The sequence below is a fragment of the Neopsephotus bourkii genome, unplaced genomic scaffold, assembly GCF_033783945.1.
Source record: "Neopsephotus bourkii isolate Nb327-2 ecotype Australia unplaced genomic scaffold, CSIRO-AGI_Nbou_v1 NB_324, whole genome shotgun sequence".
NCBI lineage: Eukaryota > Metazoa > Chordata > Aves > Psittaciformes > Psittacidae > Neopsephotus > Neopsephotus bourkii.
In genome coordinates this window covers 380,679-401,306 of record NW_026900832.1, presented here as the reverse complement: position 1 = coordinate 401,306, position 20,628 = coordinate 380,679, and the positions used below count along the sequence as shown (strand labels likewise).

The window sequence follows — 20,628 nt, the reverse complement described above, 5'->3', positions numbered from 1 at the left end:
GATCTCATGCAGGAGTCAAGGGGAGCACAGCTTTTATTCCTGCAAAATGACCAACAGGAATAAAAACTCTTGAGAATTCCTTTCAGCTGGCAGTGGTTTAAGATTTTTGGATCAGAATTAAGGAATTCTCCCCAATCCAGCCAAAAGAGAGCAGAGCGGGTGTTTACCAGTCACCTTTGGGTAGAAAAGAAAGCAAAATTCATCTGTTAACCAGCCTATGAGTGAGTCTGAAAAAAGCCCCATGTCCTGTCCTGGAAAACAGAGTGTAGTGAGAGCTCAAGAATTCCCAAGGCAGTATGTGCTCACAGAAGACAGCTATTGCATTTAGGTAAGTAAACCACTGTCAACTGCAAATAAATGTGGGTAGAGCAAAAGGGATTAGGTAGAAAGAAGGGGTTCTGAGAGGAGCACAATTAAATACTTATCTTTTGTGCTGTGTCCTTGGGGAACTCGAGGGCAAACTGAACATTTTTCATAGGATGTGCGTAAAGAGATATTTTTCCCTCACTGCTTTTGAGTCCTATACATGTATTTGCTACAGGAGACTGGTCGTTTCAGTGGCTGATATGTATAATCTAGCTGTTTGGTAGGTAACCAGGGGTGAAGAAAATGGTTAATAGTGCTTGCTGTTTTAACAGAGTGCACTGGTTTGTGCTGAGGCTTTTAACAGCTTTTGGTGTTTAATGCAGTATTGTCCAGCTCAGGCTTTCCCAGACCAGCTCTTTCACTGCTTCCTCCTTCCAAAAATCATTATATTGGCTTATAAAAGAGAGTGAGATCTTCACTAACAGGGCAGTGAGCTGAAGGGCTCCGTGCTTTGTAGTTGATGCTTGAAGGGAAACTGTGCCTCAGATGTGTGTGAAGGACTGGAGACCACAACCTGGCTTTACCTTCACCTCCCTGCATGAAAACGTGTTCCTTGCAGGGACAGGAGCGGATGGCCTTAGGGGCCACCAGTGCTGCAAACAGCAGGTGATGCCCAGGGAGGGCCCAAACAGACTGTGCTGCATGTTAAGGGGCCTACCAAAGGGATTGCCCTTTTCAGGCATTGCCTTTTGGTCCTGTACAGCTTCATGCATCATTTCTTCATGTGTTTACCCTCAAATTACCTTGTCCCCAGGTCCAGCTTGCTGTGCTAACCCCTACTAGCTATCAGGAGAGCATTTGTGCAGCTTGTGAACCTCTCAGCACTCCTTCTGTTTTCAGAAATCAATGAAGCTTTCCTCAGACGCTGACCAGGGCCAGTCTTCAGGCAGGGTTGAACGTTTCAGTAGAGGTCAGAACACCACATTGTTTCTGTTTTTATCCTGTCCTTTTCCTCCCTGTGGAAGGGGTTGAATCTGGGCTATGGCAGAGAGTCTGAGCACGGTTGAGAACCAGTCTGCGCCACCAACAGTGAACCCCTGTTCAGTTTGCCCCTTGGTCTTTTGTTGCTGTTCTGTGGCACTTATTTTCTCTGGTTGATGCGTTGTCATTTTTTACATTTTCTCAGTACTTAAGAGTGAAAAAAATGGTAGTTTTATTCTTCAGAGTTCTGATAGAAACACTTCTGTGTCCGTGCTGTTTGCTCTCTTACGCCTGACGTGCAGGATGGGTAATTGAGGAAATTCTTCTTCACCAATAGCAGTAAATGTTGGTGTCCATTTTCTTCCAGAGAAAATGATTTCTGTGCTTCTTCCAGAAACTGAAATGACTCTTGCTCTTTGGAAGGAATTATCTTAAATTGTTGATGCATTTCCCCCACTGTTGTTCTCAGCGCCACATTCAGGGACAGGATGTGAGTTTTGTAACAACTTAAAAATACAAAATCATTTGGGTTCAACCATAAAAATTGTGTGAAGTGTTCTGCAGCATATTTAATCACAGAAGAGAGCTAAACAGTCTTCAGCAAACTTGGTTCATTTGCAGCCAGTCACAATCCTTCTCCCAGTTATTCCCATTTACTTTGACTCATAAGTGCTGAGGTAGCAAATATTTTATGGGCTCAGGATGAGAAGTCTCCATCCCAGCTGCAGTGCTCAGGGGGATCCTTTCCTGAAGGCCAGAGGCTGTTTGTATCTGTCCCAGACCCACAGCTGGGACCTGCCCCTTGTGCACAGGCCATTGGGGATGCTGGATGGGGCAAGTTGCTTATCTGCTCTGTCAGGGGCCTGGCCATGGAGGTTCCATCGCTCATGTTCCACGCATCTTGGGACACTCAGTTAAAACACCTCCGAAGGGCAGTGATGCAGCACTTCCATGTCTCTCTGATGGCTCCCACAAATGGGAGCCCAAGCAGATGAGCTGTTTGGAAACAGCACTCCAGGGTTATTGGTATTGTCAATAGGGCAGAGACAGACGAAACAGGAGAATATGTGGCGAGCACATTTTGAAATAGCAAGAGACCAAGTTTCTAATAGCCTCACCAGGTAAGAGTGTCAGGCTGGGAGGGACCTCTGAGGCTTATCTCATCTATCCTGCTGTTCAAAGCAGGATCTACTGTAGCCATAGATTGGATGGCTCTGGCACATAAAGCCTTTGTGTGTCTCAATCTCCACTGCTGTTACTATTCTGTGTATATGCAAGCTGGTGGGGAGTTTGAACATGTGGCCATGTTGAAGTTGTTTTGGCATTTTTTGCTCTCCTAAGTGCTGCTCTGGCTTGGGTTCTTTGGGGAAATGCTTCTTGCAAACAGATGTGCTAAAATGAGAAAATTAAAGCATCTGCTACTGTTGTGGCTGGTGTTAATCTGCAGTTTCTGTGCTGTGCCTTTGACTGCTTTCTGCGGTCAATAAAAATAGAGGATTGTTGTATTTTGGTTCAGTTTCTTCCTGTTCATGTTCTCCATCTGACTCCCTCAATGGCTCCCTGCAAAGTCTGAGACCACAAGCTTTTCCTGCTGCCTCCAGGGACAGCTCCTCTGGTTTTAGTGCTGCCACCAGAAGTAAGTACATTGTTAGTGAAATCTGATGCGCTGCAGTGCTCTTGTAGAAGAAAGTTTAGCAGCATCTTTAAATAGTCCCAGCCACCATAAGGAATATTCTCTGCATGGCAGCTCACCTCTTGAGATTAAAGACCTGAAGATTCCCATGAGGGAGGTCTTTGGTTTGCTGTGGGGTGGGTGAGCAAGAGTGAACCTTACAGCAGGGACTGAGGGATGTCTTTAGCTCTTTACTGAGGTGCCTGTCCTGAGTGCAGCTGTACACTGCTCACCTCTGCATGGCTTCATCTCACCAGTGTCTGCCCGAGCTACTTGGTTCTCTGCAGCGGGGCTGTTCCTCAAGAGAATCCCACAAGCTAAACCCATCAGAGCGCGGAGTGAGAGCAGCTTGCTGGATCTGAGAGCCGCATGTTCTAAATGTTAAGGGAATGTCGCAGGAGATGCTTAACAGACACAAAAGGTCAGCACTGCCCAAGCTTTCAGTAAAACAAAGGCCAACTATTTTTAACTTGAAGTGGGAAGCCTAAAGCCATGAGCTGGCCTGATTGCAGAAGGCCTGTACTCCTGTGATAATCAGAGCTGTATGCATAATGTGAGCCCATCGCTGCTGCAAGCTGCGTCCAAAATCTGTTCTGACCTCTGCTAATGCCACGAGCCTGCAGTCGCAGATGGGGCCTGACCTCATGAGGTCCTGCAAGCACAGCACTGAAAATCCACTCTTGTCTTGGAGAGTTACTGTAAGAAGCAGTGAGTTCATGAACCAAAGGTGGGGGTTAACAGAGAGACACATGCATAATTTGCTTTACTTAGTTGTGTCCCCATCTTCAGCTCTCCACTACAAGTGAGTGAAAAAGCAAGAGGCTCATTGCCAGGCCGGTGGGACAGACGCAGGGCTCTTGTGTCCTCACAGGACACAAAGCTTTCACTCCAAGGCTGTTTTCAGAAGTAAATATACCTGTTTTCTTTTTAAGGCAGCTGTGAAGCAATGACGTCAGTGCAGCTGCTGGCAGGAGTATAAGCACTGATGAGAGAAGGTCTGCACCTCTGTTTTGTATGGCTTTCTTCACCCTGGTGTTAGAGCCAAGAGAAGCCAAGTGCTGGTCCCAAATCACTTCCCAGCATTTCTCAGTGCTGCTGTAGAAATTGGGACTGTAGGTGTAGGTCTGTTTTCATACTTGTAGCTGGTATAGAATAGAAGCTACTAGGACTTCTTGGTGAACTTCATGAACCCAGCAGGCTCTGAACATCATCTTGGATGTTGCACCACACTTCCTGGAAGTTCAGCTTGTCATGTCTGGTGTGAGTGACAAAGCTGTGTCATCCAGATAAAAATACAAGTTCGGGCCAGTCTTACTCCTGCTGAAATAGTGTTTGCAGCAGGGCTTTTCTCAAGTTTATGGAGGACATATGGAATATTCTGATTTCCTACCAGTCCAGAAGTTCAGGCCCAGTGCTCAGAGGGGCATCCTTTGCCTTGCAGTGATAGGCAGGAACGCTCCGCTGTTGTTCCATGCAGTTGTAAGACTGGATCACTTTCTAATTATGGCACTCTGGGAGACTTTTTCCTTAAGAATAAGTTTGGAAAGCTTTTAAGTAGAGGAGCCATTTGTTTCATTGACGGCTGCTAAGAGCTGGGGACAGAGCCTTGCACTGATCCCGGAGCGCTCCGCGCATCCTTGCACTTGGATTGACAGCTTGCAAGCGAAGCTGATCTGTGCCGTGGGGAGGCTGCCAAGTGCACCATGAGGTCACTGCCTGCAGCAGTGATGCAGGCGAGACTGGAGAGGTTTTGTATCCTAATTAATAAATGCAATGCAGCCCGGGCCTGTTCTTGGCTGCCTTTCTGGCAGCTCTGGTAGGAAGCAGTCATCAGTCTGACAGAGCGCTGCAGCGTGTTGTCATCAGAGCAAATGGTGCCAGGTACCCAAATAGATGACCCCAGGGTTAGAATCAGCTCAGCTCCCCAGTCAAACTTTGTATTCCAAGGGGAAGTTCTGCTAGTGCCGTGGTGGGTGGCTGTTTTCAGCTGAGCACAAGCAGGGAGCACACATGGCCCCTGCTGGTTCTGGATGTTAGGATACCATCAGCTCATTCCCTTTTTGCAAGCAGCACAAAGTGGTTTTCCATAGTACTGTAAGAGCCTTGGAGCTATGCTTGGTATAAAGCCCAGCTACCTCACTTGTGTCTGTCATCCCTTTGTGTCTGATGAGTGACCCAGAGCTCCTGAACGCCTCCACCATAGACCTCTTTTGTAGTGCTCTGTGTTACTGCCACATGCTGTTGAGGAAGACAGCATGTACCCAGGGTGTGGCAGTGGAGTTACAAGAGGGATGGGGCCCTTGCTTTTTCCATCAAACCCACAAGGAATGACAGCTCAAATACTTCTTTCTCCAGGTTTGCAAGGACCAGACTCACACATGGGTACACCCTGGTGCAGAGCCTTTCCTATATTTCACCCTGCCCACCATAAAGCACCACGCTAGGTGTTTGTACACAACAGCCTCCCTCTGCTCCAAAAACCAAACCCAAGTTGCCTTTCCACAGTGTCCCGCAGTGCACCCTCCCTGGGCACTTGCCAGGGTTTGCCAGTACAATTAATAACAGTTAAAAGCAGAGCAGAGCAGCAGGGGGATAAATGCCTGTCTCAGTTAGTTTCAAAGCTGTTGCAGATTGCACGCTCCAAATCACAGAAAGGAGCTGATGCCATGGGTGAGGAGCAATGGTTAAAAAAAAACCCTGGTTTCTTCCTGGAGAACTGAAGTACTAATTAGGGCCATGGACAGTCAGCTAATTCAGACCTTAATGAGCCCTAAGGGGCTGAGACAACAAAAGCTCAGATGGGTACACTGCTGCGCAGCCTTGGAGCAGGGCTGGTTTATTAATAAGAGCCTTGACAATAGATGGAGCATCGTACGTGCAACTGGGAGGAAGCTGTGGAAGAGGAGCCTGTGGAATCAGGTCCAGCCTTCTCTCGTGGCAGGTTTCACCTGGTAAAAAGCCAGATGCATGTCAGCAAGACTTGAGGGCTCTGTAGTGCCAGCCCAGAGAGCTGCAAAATTGGGTTGGTTTGGGTTGCAAAGAGAAGTGAAACTTGTCCAAAGGTGAGACTAAAGCATTCCTCTTGCGTTGAGGACTTTGGAATGGATCTTAAAGTTCTTCTCCAGGTGATTGCTCTTTGGTTTCATTTTGAAAGAAGGCCTTTTGTATCCTTTGTTTTCTGAGAAAACATCTTTGGTACGGGCATCGCAAGGATCTCTGTGTGCATGAGCAGGCCTGGATCTGGCCTTGTCCCCCTGTCACACATGTGCAAACATGGCTGACATCTAGCACAGGACATTTACATGCCTTTAGCATATAATCCAGATATAAACTAGGATATAAGGCAATAAAGAAAACAAAACCCCTCTCACAGCAGCCTTTGCAACCTGCTCTCAGAGAGCCCCGTGTACCCTTGTATCATCTTTTCTTGGCTCTATCTGATGCACTGGGACCCTTTGTGGTCATTATATGACCCTTCCCAGCAGCGCCTTCCTCTCGGGTATTTGCTGTTTTGAAGGATAAATAAATGCTTTTGACCCCAAACAAACAGATTTCCCTTTTGGGGGTATCCTGGCAAATGTTCCCAGTGTCTCCCTGCTGGCTGCCAGAGCTGTGTGGCCCTAAGCCCTGCCAGGGGTGTTTGCTGCTGTCCTGCCCTGCTGTACCTGTGTGTGCACAGGCATTCCTACCCCAGTGTTCTTCCCAGGCAGGGAAGGGCAGGATCTGGCCTTTCCTCACAGGTTTCCATGAGAGCTTGTGCCTGTCTGTCTGTAGCACCACTTACCTGCATTCAATCTACCAGGGAGTTTGGGTAATTGAAACAATTTCGCTTTCAGAGCTCAATTTTAATGAATTCAGTTTTAATTTAATTAACGGTTTCTCACATTTTTTGCACGTTTTCTCCTTGCTAAACTAGAATGCTAATGGGGGAGCAGCTGAGCATGACGTTAAGGTGGCTTTCAAAGAGGATAACGGAGAGGAGGAATCCTCTGCACACACAATGGGTCCTCCCAACCACAGGAACATCTGGGTTCCTCTCCCTCCCCATCAGTCCGGTTTTATGTACCTGTATTACATTATAGGGATGTGAAAATCCCTCTGGGGCTGCTGCAGTTCTGTCTGTAGAAATAAATGGCCTTTTTTGCAGAGTGCTTCAAACCTGATCTTGCTGGGAGCTTGGAAACCCCTTCCCTGATGTGTGAATGTTGTCCCTGGTCACCGTGGTGCTGAGTCCATCCCATCCACCACTAATCCTTTCAAGATGCTGTATGCAATTTTATTGTCTATTGCATGTGTCAGAGTAGGCCTGTGCTAAACCTGTGACTACCAAGCCCCTGCTAGAGAGCAGTTAGGTGTTAGCTCACATGGAAAGGTCAATCTGGGCAATGGTAAGAAAGGTTTATCTTGTTTCCCTGCTCAACTAAAGGATGGTGCCTTGCTCCTTGTTTACACACCTCAGGAATAGCTCCCTGCTTTGTAAGTCAGGATCCCACCCTTCCTCTCATTGCTGAAGTGTGTTTCCTGACAAAGTACAACCTGTCTCCTCCATCTGCTGTGGGGATCAAAACAGCCGGGAGGGAGCTCTCTGCTCCAGCCCCCCATGCCTGGCTCCATGCTTCCCGAGCGCCCCGGCAGCGCTGCTGGGGGGGAATGACCGGCTGGGATGCAGTTGTACATTGCTGGGCTCGGTGTGCTCCATGTGCTGTGTTCCATCCTGTGTGGAGGCACCCCAGCAGCTTCAAAAGCTGGTGCTCACCAGGAGCAGGAGCCCAGAGCACTCAGCGTGGTCCTGCTGTGACCGCAGGCGGCCAGCATGTTCTGTAACACCTTCCTACCTGTATCAGCCCAACTGCATGGCATCTTCATTTCATTGTCTTTTACTATTTATAGCTAAGTTTGTAGCTGTGTTCTGTTTTCTGCATCAGGTCAGTATTGACAGCCTGTGCTCCTTAAATAGCCCAGCCAGGCAAACGTGTTGTTCGCTGCTACCCTCTGCTCTGCTTGTGTCCTGCTCCTGTGCTGCAAAGGACAGTGTGCATCCCTCCCACCTACATCCAGCCTCTCGTGTCTACTGCATGGGCAGTGTCTTGAAGAGTCTCTGGCTTTTTGTGTTACTGCAGGTAGAAATGGCTGCAGTGTGGACAGGGAAGAAGCGCTTATTTTTGGCCTACTGAACGTGGTACCACAAAACAATGGGATATGTTATAAATTGTGACCTTTGAATCCTTATTTCTGGTCTCATATCCTGAAGTTATTTTGCTGATATTCTTGATACGTGAACCTTTGAAATTTCATTTTGTAATCTAAAATCCTAAGAACATAAAATACTGCAAGGTTCTAGAGCTGGGGGACCTGCAAGACAAATGCAGGTGTCATGTATCACCTCTGGCTCATTTGCAGAGCTTTTGATTTAGGAACCAGTTTTAGCCCTTATGTGGGCTTGTTCACTAACCTGGTGGCTACAGTAATATGAGGGTGTCTGGTCTTGTTATTGTGAGTGAAACCTGCTCTGTCACGTACATTTGTCAATCGAAATTCCCCAGTGACAGCTATTCTGAGTCGTCATCTTCTGGGAAGCAGCCACTGGAAGTCTGTTCCCCCCTGTTCCCAGTTTCCAAGCCATTTAAAAGAACTCTGATAGAAACTGGAAGAGTCTTAATCAAAGATGAAGAAATTAAATACCACTGAAACTGCTCTCACTCCCTTTTTCCCTCCCCATGGTCACGCACACATCTCTCTGCTATTCCTCCTCCCTCTCCCATATCAGCTCCTCTGAGTCGAGCATTCAGCAAAGATGGGGACCTAAGGGAATGCTTGGATGGAGAAGGGAGTTCAGACACTTTTATGCCTGTGTATACTGTGATTCTTGACTCTGGAATGGACAAAGCTGTTGTGTTACTGCTCTAACAGTTGTGAGCTTATTCTGGAGGTCTCTGCAGCTGCTTGGCCATTGACTCTTGGAAGTATCCTAATGCCATAAAGAGACTGATACTTCTATCTGTATGATAGATATGATGTATGTGTCCACTGAAATGAAAATGCTATGTAGTGAAATCCCTGTGGATTCTCTGCATCATCCTTCCAGCTGAAATACATTTGTGGATGTGTTCGATGAGGGTACTTGTGCGGAAACAACTCTCTTCTAAGCATTGGAATAGTTTTTATCCATTTATTTAAATTCCCAAGCAGGAGAAGACAATCCCAACCCCCAGAATCCCAAACCCACATGTCTGTAAGAATCAGGAAGCAATAACCTTTTGGTTGAGTCTGGTTCCCTGGCACCTCTGCTCCCCCCTAGCAGTGCAGTGCATGGAGGGAGTCTGTAGAGTCAAATGGAAAGAGAATTACTATTTACCGGGTATTTTGCAGCCTTGTTGTTAGAAAACTGAGTATGTGAAAGGGCTGGATTTGGATTTGGGATTCCTCATCCCTCCCTGTGCTTAGCTCCCTTCCTCCTTTTCACCTCTGACTTACTCAGTGTAGAATTCATTACTGTGACAATGGTACCTTAGGTGAGCACGAGATGGATGCTTTGCCTTTCCTCCCAAGTCAGTCCTCCTCCTTCCCTCCTGCTCCCCAGCTTCTTTTCTCAGCAGCATCCTTGCTCCTAATCTGGGGCAGTAACAGGGCCCAGGAAGGCACTGGTGTATTGGTTCCCATGTGGAACCCTTTTTCCCTGGATTTGGCCAAGTATCTGATACACGTGGTGTATCAGACACCGCTGTTTGGTGGCCAGTTCCTGGGACAACAACAGAAGATAAACGATTCTCAAAGCTCACAGTGATAACAAACTGCTTCAACTGTTTGGCATTGTCAAGGAGAAGCAATGTGAAGTAGTAACACTCTTTAATTCATTAATGTGCTAATTCATGTTTGCAGGCACTTCAGGCAGCCTCTGTTCTCTGCTTTTTATGAACTGCAAGTACAAGGCATAAATATGAAAGACAAGGCTGCCACTTGCACAAAGAAGTGAAGACAGTGATACAGAAACATTGCCTGAAAGCAGAACCCAAATTCTTTCCTGTTCTGCTGAACTTGGAGTCCATCAAAAAGACAAACTCTGCATTTTCAGGACTGAGAAGAAGAAAAGGGCAATCTATTTCCCCATTAACAGCAAGCACCTGAGGGGCAATGGAACAACAGGGAGCAGCCCAACTTGGTGAATGTATTTTTCTGTCAAAAAGCCTCTCATCAATCTGTTGTCACAGATGAATGTTAGTGAGCAAATTGGGGCTTAGAAATGAAATGGAGTTGTTGTCATACGAAGTGTGTCTCCTTTCAAAACCATTTCTAATGGTATGTATTTCTTCGTATTGATTTCAAGCAGCTCTGGCTACAATACAGGTCCTATTTGGCATGAATGCTTCTCTGGAGAATATCTTGCAGGTGTTTTTGTGGACACAGATGTGTAGTTGAGAAATCAAATCAGCGATGCAGTGGGCAAAGGGAATAGCTTCAAAGATTCACCCATTGTAATGGTTTGGCATTACTTCCTCAGCATCTTTGCTGGGACATCTTTGTCCAAACAGCCAAACATGCTGTTGTTCTCAGGAGAGAAGAACCCATCTTCCCCTAGTTTCTCTCTGACAGTCTAGTGCACATCCAGAAGATAAGAATGATGCTCATAGAGAGGGAAAAAGAAGTGCAGATTGCTCCATTTGGAAGAAAACAATTGTTTTCTCCCATTTTATTTGAAGTGGAGATGGGGTTTAATGACAGAGTGTTGCTGGGTGGAAGGGATGTGTTATCCCTCACTTCAGATGGCAGCAAGGCTGGGTGAGCAGGCACAGCCCTCTCCAGTTTGGGTCATCCCCATGTAAAGCTTTGATTCTGAAAAGCATCCGAGGATGAAATAGGGCTGCATTCACGGTGTTAAGGGTCTTTCTATCTGAGCACAGAGGAAAGGGCAACCATGAGCCATGGGCCAAGGCTGTTTCTTCCCATTGCTTTTCAACATGGGCAGAAGGACTGTGAAGTACTGACACTTGTGATTATTGCTATTGTGGTGCTATTTGGGGCCTAGGAAGAGTTCAGGCATCTGGAAACGCATTATCTTCACATTTGGCAAGATGAACATTTGGAGGAGAGAGTACTAAAAACTTGCTTTTCATGATCACAGGCTCATTAAATCACTGAGCACTTTCCGTACTGCGAGCGCGCAGCCATGGACTATTTTGAGGCTTCACTTGTTCTTCTGCCAAGTCCTAGTCTCCAGAGCAGCTTTATTTTTGAGTGGGAACTGAGGCCTTTTGGACAATGTCAAGCATCATCCATTGCATCTGCCAGTTTGTGGCTGGATTGCGCAACCCTCACCCAGCCAATGGGGCTAAGTTTAGATGTGCCTCGCAGGGCGAGTGTGGGACAGCTTTGCTTAAGCACAGGCTGGAGGAGCAGTCCCAAGCATGAGGTTCAGTTGTCTAAGAATTGAGTACAACCATGAGGAAGGCTCATGTGATGTAGCCCTTTCTTTGAGTTCTGTGTGGTAATGACGTGAGCTTTGCTGTAGGCCAGGGTTTATAATGCGCTCAGTTCCTAAACCCCTTGTGTTTCTCAGCAGCAGAACCTCACCCCTTGTGTGGTTTCAGCACACTGCCCCAGCAAAGGGGCTTTCTCCTCTTTTCTTGTGGAGTCATCTCTTTGCCACTGTGCTTCTCACACCTTTGCTGGATGCAGACTTTGTTTCCTTTAATGAACTTACTCTTAGCTCAGTAGAGTACACATGAGATACCACCATTCCCAGGCAGCCATGCTGCTGCCTAAGCAGCCGTGTTCTTCCTGCAGCATTTGATGGAGGGTGTTGGGGCTTTTTTTTCCCTAGTAAGGCCTAAAGCTGCTCTGAAATGCATTTGCTGCTTGGACTGGAGTTTTATGTCCTGAGAAAGGCTGAAATCCTGACAGTCAGCAGTAAAACCCTGAGGTGAGGGGAGGGTGAAGGGCAAGGAGCTGCTTTATAACCTGGACAAAACTGGGAATATGTGGGTGCAGCACATCCAGAAAGCACAAATCCCTGCCTCGCTGCTCACTGAGGAGGATGCAGAAGCTCGATGCACTCGCTCCCCTCTTGTCCCCCACTTTTCAGCTCCGAGTGAAGCTGTGCTGCCTGAGGCGAGAGCGCATCCATCCCTCTGCATCCCCAGAGGGACTTTACCAGGGCTTGTGCCTGGGAGGGATTAGGCTGGAGCGTGGTGAAAGGAAGGAGGGAAACCTGAGAGGAAGCTGAGTGCAGATGTGATGTGTGCGGGAGAGTCAGCACTGAACACAGAGTTTCTAATGTGGACGAAAGCACCGAGATCAGATCCTGGTGTTTGCCTGGTTAATTCAGAGGAAGGTTCCACATGGATGTGGGTATGCGGTGAAGGAGGCTCTTCCTCTGCTGCTGCTGCCAGCTTTGGCTCAGTTCATCTTCAGTGGGGCTTTGCCTGGTGGGAATAAAGCTCCAGCACCTTTCCTGAGGTCAGTGCTCACCTCACAGTTGCAGCCAATAGGGCATCCATGGTATTTCTCTCTGGCCATAGGACCTGGCTGTATCATGTTGCTAACAGGAACCTTGGCATGTAAGAAGTGTGGATGTGAGCCACTGCTGCAGCCCAGGAATGAGGGGAGATAGGCCAGGGCCACAGATTTGATCTTAGAGGCCTTTTCCATCCTAAATGGCTCTGTCATTTGTCTGGCTCTCTGCAACTCATGAGAGGAGGTTTGCACATCCTTAAGTTATCCTAAGGGAGTTCCTGCTTGCAGTCTAGTTTGAGATACACTTTTTCCTCTCACTGCTGTCATTTGTTGTCAGCGTTCCTAACAGATTGCTTGGTGCTGCTCACTGAGCCCCAGAGCACGGAGTTTATTCCTGGGAGCAGGAGCTTACAGATGTCTTTGTCAAGGTGCCACGTGTCAGCAGCTCAGTACCTCCAGGTGCCACCGCATCCATCGTCCTCCACATGGTGCCTTTTCCCACCATCAGCAGGAGCAGTCTTCACTCTGTGCCTGGCTCACTGCTGATCTGCAGTGCTGCTGACACTTCCATGCCTGCCTGGCACTGCTTAATGGAAACTCAGCTACAGTGAGAGCAGAGAGAGAGAAAATGCTCAGGATGAAAAGCGGGAGAGAGATAACACCCTCTGTACACAGCAAGAGGCAGTTTCGAGGGAGGGAGCCTTGCAGATCCTTATGGAAACCTGCTCCAGGTCTGGAGGGACGTGCACAGAGAAATGCTTGAGAACTGGCTGCGGGGAGGCACCATGTTCCAGTTGGAAATGGAGACTGGCAAGGATTGAGGCAGGATACGAGATGATAGCAGCAGGGCTTGGGCTGGAAAGGAGTTTGCATGTGGAAGCCAAGAGCCCTGCAAACCAAAGGGCCTCTTATCACACTGCCTTCTCCAGTGAGAGGTGAGATGAGGAGGCTGTGGAGCAGGGCTGGCACTGCCTGCTCAAGTGGTACATTGTTCCCATTGTTCTGCCTAGCTGGGATCTAGGCTCCATCACACTGATTTTGAATTTAAAAGAGCTCTGGCCATGCCATTTACTGCCATTGCATTTGAATTCCATTGCATTTGAATCACACCATGAAACCCAAACAGCTGATGCTAGGGATGTCCTTAACCCAGGCACAACCTTAACAGCTTGTACTGTACCACTTGGGCAGGGGCAAGGTGAGGAGGGGCTTGGGGGGGACACAAGAGGTGAACTCAGAAGCTGTGATGTGCTCCCTGTGGCAGGTGCCTTGGTGTGCTCATTTTCCTCAGTACTGAAATGAAGGGGTGCAGGTGTGCGTGCACACGGAGCTTTCCCAGTCGGTGCTGGGCTTCTGTTCACCACTGCATGAATAACAGGGAATAATGTCACTGGGAGAAAGGATGCTGTTTAAATGACTCGTGCCAGACTTTGTTTCAGTTGCTACAACTGATGGCCAGGCACCAACATACAGCAACATCCTTGTTGCAGATGAAGGCACACCCTGAGCTCTGTTTGTGTGATGGCATCGGGCTGGGAGGTAGTGAGGAAGAGGAATTTTTGTCCATGAATTGGAGCACATGTTAAAAATCACAAGGAGAAAGCGAGGAGGTTGATGCTGAAGGGCTTATAGCTCCCAGGGCTGGGCAGAGCAGGGGAACACAGGGTGATGACAACTCCAGGCTTTCTGAACGAGCTGTACTAACAAGATGTGTCGGGGAAGCAGGAGGCCAATGGATTAGATATCTAAGAAATGAAAAAAGCAAAGAGGAAAGGAAAGGGAAGAAAGGAAGGAGAGGAACTAAAAGGGAGGAAAGGAAAAGAAGAAAATGAAAAAAAAAAGGGAAGAAATACATGGATTTGTAAGTTTAAAGCTACATGTTGGTCAGTCCAGTGCTCCCCTATGGGGAAGAGGAGGCTGCATGGGACTTGGCTGGGTCCATTCAGACGCACTGCACAGGGTGCCAGGGATGGTCTTTGAACCCAAACCAGTCTGTGATGCTGTGATTCTGCACCCAGCAAGAGGGGCACAGGGACAGGGATGTAAACCAGGAAGGCAGGTGGAGAACATGGCTTCAGGCATCGCCTCAGCCTGGCTGGCCATGGGGACACAGGGTTGCAGGATGCAACCTGCATGTTGGAACCATGCAACATGGTCCTGCAACCTATCAGCCATACCAGGCTGCTCTTTGAGGCCCACTGTGTGTCAGTCTCTCTAGGACTAAATCTCAACCACTCATTGCTTCTGCAGAGCAGGGTGGTGGTGTCACACGTCCAGTGCAGCAGTGTGGGTGCACCCAGCACCCATGTTGTGCAGGGTGCCCGGGGTGCTGCAGCAGACACCGGTCTCTGCACCGCGTTCTCTTTGCTCACTCCTGGCTTTGTTCACCTTGTGGAGCCCTCAGCCTTTCTGTTCCTGTCAGGCCCTGATGAAATGTCTTACACTGGCATGTTTGAAATGCTGTCCCCAGTGCACCATCCCCTTCCCACCACCTCAGTCTAATCCATCACTGGCTTTAGCACTGATTCTCAGGAGCCAAACAACAACAGCGCTTCTGCAAGAGCAGCTTTAAACTGATATGAGTGTGAGTCAAGAGGAACAATTAAAAAGCACACTTTAAAACCAGTGTGTTTTACTCAGACAAGCAGTGCTCTGTCATCAGTACTGCCTTCATTTGCTAAGTCATTTTACAGCCCCCTTGGCCTGCAATCTGCCCGCTGTTAGCTCCGAGTGATGCGCTAGACCAGGCAGGGACAGTGACCCTGAGCCGCTTGCTGGCTGGTTCTTTATGCTTAGCTTCACTTGAAGGGTCTGGGCCGCAGTGTTTGGACAGAAACACTGCAGAGACAGGGTTATTTATTGAGCCCGTCTGTTGCCATTGGCAGGGGGATAGCCCATCACAATATTGCTGTTGGTCTTTAGACTCTTTGCACACCTGGCAGCGGCTGTACGTGGTAGCAGATCAAAGTGAACAGCCCCTGCTGTTACCAACAGCTCATGCTAGTTTGGTGCAGGTATAAATAACCCCTGTCACTGAAGCAGTGCCCTTTTTGAGCTGCCCTCTCTGAATTTCTCATCCTCCAGCCTGGGAACAGCACAGGAATTGCAGCCCAGGGGGTGGAATTCAAACTGCATTTCTACAGCGGTTTATATTATCCTTTCTCTTCCAGCAGAAGCTTTCTGTTGGTGTTTGGTGCAGAATAAGCATGACTGGGTATTGCTAACATGCCTTTTAATGAAAAGATGAAAGAATTCCAGAGTCGGGGCAAAGCCAGCGCTGAGCAGTCTCCACATTGCTCTTCTCCGGGGTTCTTACCTCTGGCTTTCTGGGGACCTGTTATTCCCTAACTGCAAACCATTCCCGGTAGCTCCTGACCCCACAAACTCAAAATGGGTCTGTCTGGGGAGCGTGGAGGAACACTTCAACAGTGAACGTGGGCTTTGGTGCGTGCTGCCTCTTCAGTATGTGCTCTGATTTCTTCTTCTCCCCACAGGAGAGAGCCTGAACTCAGTCCAGTATCCTGTGTGCTTGTAACTCAGCAGGGTCAGCATGGCCAAGGTGCAAGAAGTGTATGGGAAAACCCAACCCTTTGGTTCCCATTGCCAAGTAAGTGTTGTTATTCCCCACTCCAGTATAAACCCATGTTGTATCCACACACAACAGCCAACCTGCTTCTCCCTGTCCAGGGATGTCATTAACAGAGCCCCTGGGTGGCACTAAGTTATGTGTGAGGCTGAAACCACTCATCTGTCATCAAGCAACAAAATCAAACTTGTTTAATGGTACATCCAGACAGTAAAAATCAGGCCAGTAACTGCACCAGCAACACGGATAACAGCAGCATGACACATCCTGGCTGCACGCACAGCAGGCCCCACGCCGTTAGTCAGCCCCTGCTCTGCAGCACAAAGTTCTTGCTCTTCTCCATCCGTTTCCTTTTGCTCCCAGTGGTCCTGCCCACACCTGACGAGCAACTGGAATCCAGGCTGGGGCAGGTATCCTGCCTGGATACGTACCTTGTGTGTCAAAGCCCCTTTAGCATCACCTTTGCAGTCACCTTTACTGTCACCAGCAAACAGCGGATGCCTTCAGGTGGTGAGTCGGCTTTGTGGGAGCCTGCACACTCAATGTCCTTAGGGAATGGGCACAAACCATCTTGGGAGCAGAACCAGAGACCACATCACCCATGTCAGCTCGGCTACGAGTATATACTGTGTTTGCTCCTATTTTCTTTTCCTGGTCCAAAGACTCTGGATTTCCTTTGTATAGCGTGAAACCACCGCAGCAGCAGGGCTGGCCAGGGACTCCTCTCTTGCTGCCCCGTATCTGTGGGGGAGTGAAACTTTGAGGAAATCAGTGCATTGGTCACATATTCCCTCACAAAATCAGCCTGCAGGGTAAGGGCTCTGCTAAGGCTTGTGGCAGTGTTACAGCTCCCCTTGGCAGCACGAGAGATTAACCCTCCCTCTTCCTGACCCACACAGCACCCACCCATGGAACAGGCACCAGTGCTTTTGCCTATTGGAGCTGGACTCTTGGTGACTGCCACAGGCTTTTGTGTCACTTACTTGGGTGTCCCCTGGGAGTGCTGGCCATGGACACCAACACCGCAGTGTTTCAGCCAAACTGAAAGCTAAATTCCACTTTAAGATGTGCTAAAATAACTTAGACTCCAAAGAAGCCCTGCACAGGGGTGATTGATGGTGGAAAAGCTTTCCTATGTCCAGGTCAGCCAGCATCAAATTGATATTAAACCGACCTGGGCAATATGGCACAACAAAGCTCTGCTCAGCCCATTCATCCTGACAGGCCAGCTCTTGCCTGGGTGAAGAAAGAGCCGGTGACAAAGGACTTGCTGAGATAACAGCAGTGACTTCATGCTGTAAATGACTTATTTGTTCAAACCTGCTGCACTCTTCACACTTCTGGAGTGGTCTGCAGTGAATGTGATTTGATACCAGCCCAGCCTAGATAAAACCTGCCTTAAAATCGCTGTCTTTAGGAGGAAGAGGTAAACTATTGCCAAGCATTTCCAGTCTGGATCAGTCCGGTCACTAACCGCTTGGATCAAGCACTGCTTTCAGTTACATCTGCAATAAGTAAATCTGTGGTAGGTCACTGGGGTTGTTCCAGTATATGTCAGTGCAGACAACAGTCAGGAATGGGATTCTTACTCTTATTCACCTCAGTTACACAGTTCTAGGGAAAAACCCCACTGATTCAAAGGAGTCTCTCATGGGTTCCGTACAGGTAAGAGGGGCCCTGACCCTGTGGTTGGATAATGGCCATTACTTTTTGGCATCACCCCCCACCATGCTGTGGGTGAGGGCCTCCTGCTCTCTGATGTCCTGCAAACCTGCAACGGCTTGAATGCAAACCTGCACACGTTCTGGGTCATTGCTGCATGAAAGTGAGCTGAGAAGGGAAGCAAATGTACCAACATATCCTCTTATTGCTTCTCCAGATGGAAAACCACACCAAACCTCTCCCGCAGAGAGCTTCTCCTGCCTTCCAGGAGCAGCCAGGAAGCCCCTTGGAGCCTCAATTCTCAGAGGTAATTTATGAACCAATTTAATACCATGGTTTGTTCTGAAAAACCCAGATCCTTGCAAAACCATGCGTGTGTTCCCCTCGAGCTGTACAATGGGTGTAACAGCCAGGCAGGCTCTAGCTGCACCCTTACAGCTCTCTGCTGATAGAGCAGAAGGGCAGAACATGCGAGCACAGCCCTGTGTGTGCACAGCCTCATCTCCACTCGGAACGCGGTCACCGGCAGAGGCAGCCAGCACTGACGGTGCCTCGGCCCAAGCACTTCTCCAAGCACTGATGTTGTCTTTCTGAGGCAAAAGTCTCTGCAAGGGTTTAACTTCTTTACATCCTCTCCTAAATGAAAAACACCATCCCCACAGTGGCCGTGTCTTGGGGACCATTTGTTGCTGCTGTAACCAGTAATGAAAGAAGAGGAAAGCGCTCTGTGGCTCTCAGACAACGTACAGACCGGCTTTGGCTGGTGTGTGGACAGTGAGATGCTGGAGGGAGGTTTGGGAATGGTTGGAATGGGGGGAACGTTTTTGAGCCATCGCTGCTGCTCAGCCCAGCCTGCAGAAAGGGCCGAGCAGAGAGGCCCTGTCAAACCTGCAAGAGGTGACAAATTACTGTGGCTCTGAAATGAGAAAGGTGCAAATCTTCACCAGGATGCATTTTGCCTGGAGTGAGCTGGAAAAAAAGAGGATGTGAACATTAAAAGCATTTAAGAAACACTGTGTAGCTCGTTTCCATAGCAAAGGTAAGGGGTTCAGACAAATTAACACGTTCGGGTTTGGGGAGGTTATACTTGCAGTTAAACAGCTCCTGTCCTTCCTTGGCAGGGAAGGATTGTGAAACCCTCGATGGACAGCGCTTAGAAACGCTCTTGAAAATGCCGGTTATTCCTGCTGCATCCCCAGCAACGTGCAATTCCAGTTTGCTCTTTAGAACCCCAGCACAGATGGTGCATTACACGCTTTGGAGGATGCTGACCTCCTGCTGTACTTAGTGCAAAACCTGTGTGCTTCTTAGCTACAGAATAACAAGAAAATCTATTGTTTGGGAAGACTGGGATCTGTAATCCCAGCACCATCAGTCAGATTGAAAGCCTGATTCCTTAAAAAGCAGAAGCTCAGCTGTGATACCACGGATATACACACACAGATAACACAGAGATGGCTTTGACGTACAGAGTCATTCATACAATATTCCAGTCATGTCACAGACATATCAGCCTAAAAGCTTTACCCCTTCTATTGCAGTTCCCAAGCGGAGCCAGGGCCTGGCTCTGCCCATGGAGGCTTGCCCACAGATGCTGCACAACAGCCACACAGCCGGACAACCACACAGGCAGCAGGTGAAGCACCACGACAGACCAACAACAGGCACAGTAACACAGATGGTAAGTTAAAGTCATTTCCCTACCCATCACCATTCATTGAGGACTGAATTCTGCACTTTGCTGTGAATGGATAACAGTTTTGGTGAAAAATGGTGGACTTGAGCCTGTGTTGAAGTGGGTTTCTAACCAAGGGCTCAGGCACCAGCTGGTGTGTCCCTGCTGCTACCTTTTTGGTTGTTTTGGACTGTTACCCCAAATTGATGGCCTGATGAACCTAGTGCCCTGAGACAAATGGGTTTGAAACTGGGTTTCTTTGGTTTTGGTTTTATGCAACCAAAGTTCTTAGTAGCTGAATGCTGGGTGGCTGGAGAGGGTTAAAACCAAGCAAACACTGTTATTAAATGACATACCTAAGGTGACTGTCAGCCACAGGCTGCCGGGGCCTTTGTGCCCATGGAGTGCTCTTCTCTCCAGCCACCACCAGGAAAGCAAGCCAGGGCACAGGCACAGAGTTCAGTTATTGCTTGAGCCAGCTTCGGTGCTGCTCTTGCTCCCAGCACACGTGCTGAGTGACCAGGTTTCTTCCCCATTCCCTGTGAGGGCTTTTCTTGGTCCATTGCACATCTTGGGCAATGCGTACGGCTGCCTGCCTGCAGTCCCTCCTTCCCCACAGCTCCCATTTGCAAACGTGGAGTGCACAGTTCTGGCAAACAACTCTTTTGGCCTGCAAAGAAGGTGGGGGGGGTAGGAGAGGGCTTCTTCAAGGGAGGTTTCGTACGTAACCACAATTTGGGTCTGCTCCCCCAGCAGCACACTTTGGAGCCTCCCAGGTGACAAAAGGACCAGGATCATCTGGACAGCACAGCACCAGCTCTCCACTGCAAGCAATAAGGTAAGCAAAAAAGCTTGGCTCATTGGGGCATTGCTGAAGCAGGAGGCAAATGTGAAGCTGAAATGTTTGAGGTCTGGGTGAGCCGGTGCCTGGACCTGCTCTAACTGCGGCCCCACAGAAGCCCTCGTGCTCGCATCTTTGCCTCTCTGCTCTCTCTCCCCCACAGTAGAGCTGCCTTCGGTTTTGTTTCCTTGTCTGACTTGTTTCCTAATCTAGCTCCCATATGGTCAGTCCATATGCCAGCAGACTGACACTGCTCACCCAGGCAGGCACCTGCAGGACAGGTAGGAACAAGGAGAAAGTCAGGGAAACCTACCTCTTTGGCTGCAGTCATTGACTGTAACTCGGTACGTGTGCCTGTGCTTCTCCACACAACACCAAGGCATTGTTCCCAAGCACTGCTGGGTCCGGATACTGTGATGCCATAACCTGTTTCCTTGGGTGTACCTGTATTTTGG

General features: G+C 48.7%; 1 protein-coding gene and 1 long non-coding RNA gene across 9 annotated transcripts in view; one reads left to right on the top strand and one right to left on the bottom strand.

Annotated features, from left to right (window-relative positions):
• LOC133209256 (uncharacterized) overlaps window positions 1–17,860 on the top strand; it is a 47,240-nt gene extending 29,380 nt beyond the window's left edge. The window contains exons 5-6 of the long non-coding RNA XR_009724641.1: window positions 15,904–16,016; window positions 17,822–17,860. This is a non-coding gene — a long non-coding RNA (uncharacterized LOC133209256). The remainder of the gene's footprint in view (window positions 1–15,903; window positions 16,017–17,821) is intronic.
• Window positions 16,174–20,628, bottom strand: part of ARHGEF9 (Cdc42 guanine nucleotide exchange factor 9) — a 163,700-nt gene continuing 159,245 nt past the window's right edge. For all 8 annotated transcript variants that reach the window (XM_061347747.1, XM_061347749.1, XM_061347751.1 and 5 more), the window contains one exon: window positions 16,174–16,736. In XM_061347747.1, coding sequence (XP_061203731.1) covers window positions 16,634–16,736 — 103 coding nt within the window. In that variant the 3' untranslated portion in view covers window positions 16,174–16,633. The remainder of the gene's footprint in view (window positions 16,737–20,628) is intronic.